The 9,369-nt window shown below is 53.6% G+C and overlaps 2 protein-coding genes across 2 annotated transcripts; both read left to right on the forward strand.

The window, feature by feature from the left end:
• Positions 1–1,727: 1,727 nt before the first annotated feature.
• POSPLADRAFT_1149799 (hypothetical protein) lies at positions 1,728–2,983 on the forward strand (the record flags this gene model as incomplete). Its single annotated transcript, XM_024486348.1, has 3 exons — positions 1,728–1,883; positions 1,980–2,292; positions 2,316–2,983. Coding segments are annotated over 3 exons (1,137 nt in total), but the record flags the coding sequence as incomplete, so codon positions are not given.
• A 4,596-nt stretch (positions 2,984–7,579) lies between these two features.
• On the forward strand, positions 7,580–8,884 carry POSPLADRAFT_1149263 (hypothetical protein; the record flags this gene model as incomplete). The annotated part of the gene is made up of 2 exons (XM_024486285.1): positions 7,580–8,663; positions 8,805–8,884. 2 exons carry the CDS (start codon positions 7,580–7,582, stop codon positions 8,882–8,884), a joined length of 1,164 nt encoding a protein of 387 aa, XP_024336488.1.
• Positions 8,885–9,369: the final 485 nt, after the last annotated feature.

Consider the following 9,369-nt stretch of genomic DNA (forward strand, 5'->3'; position numbering starts at 1 on the left):
GATTCCCGTCCTGTTCCATTTCTTCTTCTTCATCCCCATCCGCATCTTCCGCATCTGGCTGAGGTGCGGCATCAGACTGCTCCGGTCTCGCATCCTTCTTATTGCTCCTTTCATCCTTCTCTGTCATCTCCGAGGGCCCGTCAGTGGTAGAGTGATCTTGATTGCTCTTCCCTCCGTCTTGGGAGTCCTGCGGCCCAGTTTCATCTCCCCATAGCTTCTCGTCCACAGCAGAAGGGTCATGCGCATCAAGGTCGCCTATCTGCTCGTCCAAATCCTCATCGTTTTGTTCCTCGCTGTCGTCTTCTTGTTGCTCGGACTCAGCATCCGGAACATCCTGCAATTGTCCGCCCATGTCCTCGTTCATCTCGATAGCATCTTCCGCTCTCTCGGCCTCTCCATCGGTATCATCCCCTTCGTCCTTGAGACCCTCGACCTGACTCTCGTCTTCGATTTCTTTACTGACGTTTCTGTCTCCAGCACCTTCACCCAAGCCTGTGCCATCCGCCTCCAATTCCGTACCCTCTCCACCACCTGTGGCGCTGTCAGTGTCAGGAGGTTTGCAGACCCCTTCCCTCGCGACGGTAAGCATTTTTTTTTAAATCCAGTTTTATATCCGCTGGAGGGTGCACTGCCCTATGCCGGATACTGCATGCATGTACATAAGAGCGCTAGGGAGTAATCTATCTTGGGCTATCTTGGTGCATCGTTAGGGGTTGCGCGAGTGGTCTGTCACACGGGGGATGAGGTCAGTGGGTGTGCGATTGGTGCAGTACTGTACTGTTGAAGTGAGGAACTGTGTGAGGGTGAGGAAAGGGAGCATGGGTGCAAGGGTGAATAACTAGGATGCAATAGGTAGGTATTATAGTGTGGACAGTAAAGTAAAGTAAAGATTAGGCAGAAGGAGGGAGCAGAATGGGTAGGGGAATGCGGAAGAAGGGGGATGGGAGTAGGGCCTATAGGATTCGGGTATTGTATTGCGCTCGGTAGGCTATCCTTGTGCCTGTGCTGCTCGGGATGCATTCTGGTTTGGTCGTCCCATCCCTGTCGCGACTTGAGGTCAAGCGACAGGGGAAGCCTAAAAAGCTGGGGGCGTTCGACTGGGTCTCACCGAAGCAATGGTGAGCAATGCTCAAACCTAAGGCTAGGGACAAGTGAATGCATTAGTTAGTAAGGTAAGAAACGAGTACAAGGGGTGGCTTACTGACCTAGGGACAAGAGGTCGAAACTGAGGTCCCTAGGGCAGCAGAGGCCTGCTTATATACAGGGGAAGATAAGGGCAGGCTGTGCGTGTTGGTCCGTGTGCAGCGGGTCCGTGCACAGCATGCTGATGCGGCCCCGGGGCCGGTGAGTCAGAGCGGCTGTGTCAGCGGGGCCCGAGCTGTGCCGTGCACTGCCACCTCATCTAATCTAATCATACAGTAGATAGCGATGTGTCCATATCAGGCATGTAGTACAGAGGTCGCGGGTTCGAGCCCGTGAAAAGGAAAGAATTAAATAATGGCTGAAACATTTGTCTTTCCGTTCTATTCCTTGTACTACTAGCGCCCATACTGGTGCCTGTCTTAGCGCTCACCCGCAGGTTGAACATTATGTAGCTTACATAATGGGATCCGTGCGCACTTCGTACTCGGCATCGTACCACTACGTTTCTTTCTTCACTAACACGTCCACATAGACACAATGGTCCGTGCGCAGTCGGTACTTGTATAAGTAGCTATACCATTAGTCGGTCGAACCCTAAGTTCGACCTGGTTATTCATTCAAGTCTCTGCCCCTCCTCGCTTGGGGTAGTGGTCATTCTCGACTTCCTCGCTCGATCTTCAGGACGATGTACTGTCCATAAGCCCTCGCTCGTCGTCTACGAGTCAGGCATTGATATAGGAGTATAGACCGTTGTATCAAAAGGTCGAACTTTCTAAGCTACGTTCCTAGTTTTACCTAGTCGAACATCTCATCCACCATCACGTCGAACAACGCAGTCAACCCAGTTCCTTTGGGACTACCAGCCCTCGCAGGATCACCGCTCCTCCAGTACGACCGAGCAGATCGCTGCTTCGTCACCTCCACAAAAAGAGCTCCCATCTACCCTCGAGGCGGCACCTGGTGTCGTGCAACAGGTCCAAACCCGCAGGTCGTCGCCCATCAAGAACTCGTTAGCTACTACCAGAGACACCCACCCGCTCACCCAGAAGATGTATTCACCACCCTACGGATCGACGTCGAACCTACACAAGCAACAGAAAGCGTGCAGTCACCCATCAACGAACAACCACTCGAACTCCCTGAAGTTCAGTACGTTCCCATCGAAATCCCAGACATCGAACTACCACCAGCCCCACCCGCACCAACCAACGCACCGGTTGAAGTCCCTATGGCAACGTTCACCCAAGAAGACATCAATCAGCGCATCGCTGTCGCCCTCGCAGCATACCAATCCCAACAGTCAACTGCCAACCGACCCCTTCGCCTCGACATCCCTGCTCCTGAACCCTTCAGCGGAAAGGCAGAGGACCTCAGACGCTTCATCCAATGCATCCTCTCCTACTTTGTCGCCACCAACAACACCCGACTTAGCAATGAAGCAAAGATTGCCTTCACCGTAGCGCTGATGAGGAAGGATCTGGGGAAAACATGGGCGGACACGTATTACGAGAAGTCGGCAGGGGGAGTCCAGGTCTATTCCACTTGGGCAGACTTCGTTGCCGCTCTAGAAGAGGCGTTCCCTGAGCACGGAACGCGAATCAAGGCACATCAAATCCTGATGAAACTCCCTGAACGACAGAAGGATAGGAAGACGGCGCTCTCCCTCGGTAACTACGTCACCCGCTTCGAGCAGCTAGCATCAAAGGCTCAGCTCAAGGACGCTGAGGTCAATGGCACCAACCGCGTCGAGAACGACTACCACACTCTCCACGCCAATTTCATCAAAGGACTCCCGAAGGAGTTGTATTTTGCGCTCACAACAAGGGTCGCTAGGGATTAACCTAACACCATGAAGGCCTGGTACGATGAAGTTCGAAACACCGACGCAGCCAAGCAAGGGGCTCTCGTCATCACAGACACCAGGGACTATGGCGAACCAATGGATATCGACACCGCTGCCGTCGCATCAACCTTCACATCGGAAGGAAGGAAATGGGAACTAGGAGCCGTTCTCAACGAGGCCGATCGGAAGCTCCACAGGGACGGGAACCTGTGCTTCTACTGCCACATCAAGGGCCACAGCGCCAAGGATTGCCACAAGAAAGCGGCCGCACGACAAGGGGGTGGGAGGCCGAACCAGGGAGGATCTGGGAAGGACGACTTCCATGCCAGAATCAAGACACTCTCAGCTGACGAGAAGCGGGAGCTGTACGAAGAACTTACGATGGAGGATTTTTGAAGGGGCAGGGTGAGCCGACGCAACCACTGCCCGTATCCGTTTCACTGTCCCGTGTAATTTTAGTAGTCCGAAATGAACGCGCTCTGCACATTCTGATTACTGTGGGACAAAAAGACGTCGAGGCGCGTGCTTTCATCAATAGCGGCGCAACAGGAATCTTCATCAGCCCAAGATTCGTCCGAGAGCATCGACTTCGGACAGAACCTCTCCCCCGACCCATCCCCGTCTTCAACGTGGATGGAACTCCAAACAAAGAAGCACTCATTACGCGAAGAGCTCTCTTATCTTACAAGATAAGCGGAGAACCCCGATTTGTCAAAGCCTACGTTGCCAGCATCGGCAAGGAAGACATCATCTTCGGCCATACCTGGCTCAAGCTCGAAAACCCCAAGATAGACTGGAAAACCGGACAAGTTGAACTAAACCACCGATGGATGAAAGACAAGACAAGGGCCTGGAAGATGGACCTGTACCAAAGGCGAGTGGCCCGGCTAGAACTAAAGAAGGCCGTAACTACCCCACTCCCAGAACCAACGGAGGACGAATTTGTCGTCATCTCCACCTCGGAGCACGCAACCCTCCCCGAACGAAAGACTAGCGGCGCAGCAGGATATGACATCTCTACTGCGCATCAACTCATCATCCCTGCCCGACGACGAGGCCTGGTCGGCACCGATCTTATCATGGCTATCCCTGAAGGACACTACGGAAGAATCGCACCTCGGTCCGGTCTAGCACTAAAGGAAATTGATGTTGCTGCAGAAGTAATCGACTCTGATTACCGAGGCAAGGTCTCAGTCCTGCTGGTCAACAACTCCGAGCTCCCGTTCACCGTCAAAGCTGGCGACCGAGTTGCTCAGCTCATCCTTGAAAGGATAAACACCCCACCAGTAACACTAACCGACCGCATCAACGAAACGGAACACGGGGAGGATGGGTTTGGGTCAACGGGTATTGCGTCCATCGAAGAACAAGCAGAGGACATCGACGACGATGAGTTCATCATTTCCTACTTATCAGGAACACCGATGATCACCAAGTACGAGAAACAGGAATCCCTGGCAGTAAGGGATGTTCCGCTCAAGGAGCGACTCCCCGAACTCTCGTCCGGCTACAAACGACTCCACAATGGCATGATCTGGAAGATCCACCACGACATTAGGCGAGTCACAACATCCACTGAACTTGCAGCCTCGAACGCCCAAGGCAAGACAGAAAAAACGCTACCACAGATGATACTGTCCTACCTACACGATCTCCTCTCCGTCTTCGACAAAGGCACCGCTGCGCGACTTCTGAACCATACCGAATATGACCACGAAATCAACCTCAAGGAGGGCTTCGTGGACATGAAGCAACAGGTTTACCTGCTCAACCCACAGCAGCGAAAGGAACTCGACAAGTTCCTCGAGAAGAACCTGAGTAAAGGGTACATTCGCCCTTCGAAATCCCCGTTGGCGAGTCCATTCTTCTTTGTTGGTAAAAAGGACGGTTCACTATGTCCCTGTCAAGACTACCGGCTGCTCAACGAGAACACAGTCAAGGATCGATACCCGCTCCTGCTTATATCGGATCTACTCGACAAGTTGAAGCATGCCAAGGTGTTCACGAAGATGGACCTCTGCGCCGGATACAACAATGTCCGAATCAAGAAAGGGGACGAATGGAAGGTGGCGTTCATTGTACCCGGAACTGATGGCAAACTGCCGCAGCTGTACGAACCCACGGTGATGTTCTTTGGGCTGTGTAATTCCCCCGCTACGTTTCAGTGGATGATGAACACAATATTTGCAGACATGCTTCAAGAAGGCTGGCTCTGCATCTACATGGACGACATCCTGATCTTTTCCCAGGACAAGGCAGAACATGAAGAACGAACACGATGTGTTATCGAACAACTTCGACAACATGATCTCTACCTCAAACTGGAGAAATGTGCCTTCGACATCACCGAAGTCGAATTCCTCGGCATGATCATCCGCCCAGGAGAAATCGCAATGGACCCCGTCAAACTAGCTGGCATTGCAGATTGGCCGGTGCCGTCCAACCTCAGGCAAGTACGCGCCTTTGTTGGATTTGGAAACTTTTACCGCCGGTTTATCAAAGGCTTCTCGGACAAAGCGCAACCGCTGGTTGCTCTCACCCGGAAGGACGTCGCCTGGACCTGGGGGTCTGACCAACAGAAAGCCTTCGAGACCCTCAAAAAGGCATTCCTAGAAGAACCGGTACTACGTATGCCGGATCCCGACCGACCCTTCGCCATCGAAACCGACGCCTCAAAGTTCGCAACTGGAGCAGTGCTACGCCAACGTGATGACAACGGCGATTGGCATCCTTGCGGATACCTCTCCCAAAGCTTCAATGCAGCAGAGAGAAACTACGACATCTATGACAGGGAGTTATATGCGGTCATCCGCGCACTAGATGAGTGGAAGCACTACCTCATCGGCAGCCCATACCCAGTAACAATTCTCAGCGACCACAAGAACCTCACATACTGGAAACAAGCCAAAGACATGAACCGACGACAAGCACACTGGGCGAGTAAACTGACCGAGTTTGACTTCCACCTGGTACATGTTCCTGGTACCCAAATGGTGCAGAGCGACACTCTCTCCCACCGACCCGACCATGACGACGGCTCTAATGACAACACTGACATCGTTATGCTCCCACCGGAAGTATGGGTCGCTGCCATCGACATCGACACCCGTGACACCATCCTTTCTTTTAAGGATGACCCAATAATGAAGGAAGGCCTCACTGCGGCGCGCACTGAAGGAACACCATGCACTGGAACAGACTGGTCCATCGATGACGACCTCCTCTTATACCAGGATTGGGTCTATGTACCCCCAGATGAGTCTCTTTGCAAACGTCTCGTCTCCCACTATCACGACCTCCCCTCCGCAGGACACCCTGGTGTTCAGAAAACCCTCCTCGGCTTGCACCGTGACTACTGGTGGCCGAGCATGGCCCAGTTTGTTGCCCGCTATGTTAACGGCTGTGGCATCTGCCAGCAAATGAAGGTTAACACGCATCCAGCCCGTCCGCCCATCACCCCCATTCGACCCCATGCAAATGCCAAGCCCTTCAGCACATTCTCGTGCGATTACATCACCGACTTGCCACCGTCCAACGGCTTTGATTCAATTTTGGTCGTAGTGGACCACGACCTTACGAAGGGGGTAATTTTCATCCCATGCAACAAAACAATTGATGCTCTTGGGACGGCAGACACAATGTACAGAGAGGTCTACAAGTGGTTTGGACTCCCAGACAAGATCATCAGCGACCGAGGACCGCAATTTGCGTCCAAAGTCTTCCAAGAACTTTGCAAAATGACTGGGGTTCAATCAGCCATGAGTACGGCATTCCATCCGCAAACCGATGGCGAGACAGAACGAGTAAACCAAGAGCTGGAGATCTACCTCCGCTGCTTCACTGCCAATGATCCGGATAAGTGGGCTGACCATCTTCACACCGCGCAATTTGCTCACAACTCCCGCGAGCATTCCACGATGAAGACGTCCCCATTCAAACTCATGATGGGATACGAACCTCGTGGAATACCCACTGCGCACCCCAGATCAAACACGCCGCAAGCGGCTTATCGCCTCAAGGACTTGCAAAACATCCGCGAGGAAGCACATGCGGCAATGGAGATGGCACAGAACATCCTGGCCAAGAGAGTAAAAAGGAAGGGGGGTTCCTTCCGTAAAGGTCAGCTGGTATGGCTAGACTCCCGGAACTTGAAGCTGCCGTATCCGTCCAGGAAACTAGCCCCGAGGCGAGAAGGGCCGTTCAAAGTCCTAGACAAGATCGGAATGGTCGCGTACAAACTAGACCTCCCTAGCACCTGGCGAGTCCACCCCGTTTTCCACGAATGGCTTCTATCTCCCTACTCTGAGACGGAGATCCATGGTCCGAACTACACGAGGCCACCTCCTGACCTTATCGAGGGCGAAGATAACTACGAAGTCGAAGCCCTCATCGGACACCGAGAGAACAAGAGGATGCGACGCCGGGAATATCGCGTCAGGTGGAAGGGTTACTCAACAGCCAATGACTCATGGGAGCCCGAAGCGAACCTAACCGGGATGGCAGATGAAGTGTTGGCAGAGTATAAGAACAGGAAGGACTTGAGCTGAATCGATAGCAGCTCTACCCAGTCGCTACATCCCCACTCGCATCAACATGTCTTCCACCCTCCTGTTCCTCGACCAGTTCAATGCCCCTTCAACTGAAGGCGGAAAGAGGATCTCAATCTACACCCCTAAGCACACCCATGTCGGCGACAGCGCTTTGCTGACGCTACTCCTCAGTAACCCCACCGATGTCTTCAATAAACTCAAAACCCACAACCCCGAGGCAACCAATGCCACCGACCGCGCTACACTAGAAGCGTACCTCTCTGCTCGCCACGAATACAACGAGGCTGTCAAGGCAGCCAACGAGGTCATTGACCATCACAAGCGACTCCTACGTCAACAGGATGACCGTGTCCTCACTGAGCTCATTCGACTCGACAATCTGAAAGTTGCCCATCGCTTTCAACCGCTCCTACCACGCAGCATCTGGACGCGACACAACAAATTCATCCCGTGCGCCATCCCCAACGCGTACCTACCCCTACCCGCACCCCTACCGACATCTGCCTTCAGGCGGCCCCCGATCCCATCCCCTTTCCTCCAAGCAACGCCACGGAGCACTACTATCCCGGCTGACTGGCAACCCAACCCTGGGTGGACCCCGAAGGGAAGTTGCAGGCGATGTGGATCATCTCAACACTGGGTACGAGACTGTCCGGACGTACGATGCACAGGATGTGGGAAAGAAGCCCCTGGACACCTGGAGCGGGAGTGCGGAACCAGGCTGATGAAGCGACACGTATCCGCACCACCTGAAGAACCTGCGCGACGCATGGGGGTGGTCGTCGACAATGTGTTCCTCGAGGGAATCATCAACGAGGCGAAGGAGAGGAAGGAAAGAGAGAGGCAGACAAAGGCGGTACCCATCCCTCCACCGCGTAGCGCTAACCCCGAACCCCTGGCCAGCCCCGTCGCGGGACCCTCGTGTCCCCGCCCCGATACACCCATCGTCTTTCGCAAAGTCGATCCCGACTGGACACCCGACACCACTCAATGGACATGGGACAGCTCCTGGCCGCGTCAGGAGCACCTCTCTGGCGAGGAATGGAAGAACTTGGGGAGAAATGCACGCAACGAGTGGTTCGACGAAGAGGAGGACGACGGCGTAGACTGGGAGTTGTATGGAGATGGTGAGCAGTAGATAGTCGAATGGGACTTCGACTCTGGCAGGGGGGTAATGAAACATTTGTCTTTCCGCTCTATTCCTTGTACTACTAGCGCCCATACTGGTGCCTGTCTTAGCGCTCACCCACAGGTTGAACATTATGTAGCTTACATAATGGGGTCCGTGCGCACTTCGTACTCGGCATCGTACCACTACGTTTCTTTCTTCACTAACACGTCCACATAGACACAATGGTCCGTGCGCAGTCGGTACTTGTATAAGTAGCTATACCATTAGTCGGTCGAACCCTAAGTTCGACCTGGTTATTCATTCAAGTCTCTGCTCCTCCTCGCTTGGGGTAGTGGTCATTCTCGACTTCCTCGCTCGATCTTCAGGATGACGCACTGTCCATAAGCCCTCGCTCGTTGTCTACGAGTCAGGCATCAATATAGGAGTATAGACCATTGTAACAACGGCTAGGCGCCATACCAAGTCGTGACATTACCCCCCCCTCAACAGCGCATGACCTCATGCGAGGCGCCCTTGCCCATCTTCCACCCGGAACGGCAACGTGCTTCAGTCAGCGGCGAAGGCATTGGCTGGAAGTTGAGACCACCAAAGGTAGCAGTGTTGAGGTGACAAGGGGTGTTCGGATTCTTCCGGTGGAAGTCGGCTATGAGGGCCGGTGCATTCGCAACATTGCGTGCCAGTTTCCATGACGTATGCGAGTC

The sequence above is a fragment of the Postia placenta genome (genome assembly GCF_002117355.1).
Source record: "Postia placenta MAD-698-R-SB12 unplaced genomic scaffold POSPLAscaffold_11, whole genome shotgun sequence".
In the NCBI taxonomy this organism is placed as follows: domain Eukaryota; kingdom Fungi; phylum Basidiomycota; class Agaricomycetes; order Polyporales; family Adustoporiaceae; genus Rhodonia; species Rhodonia placenta.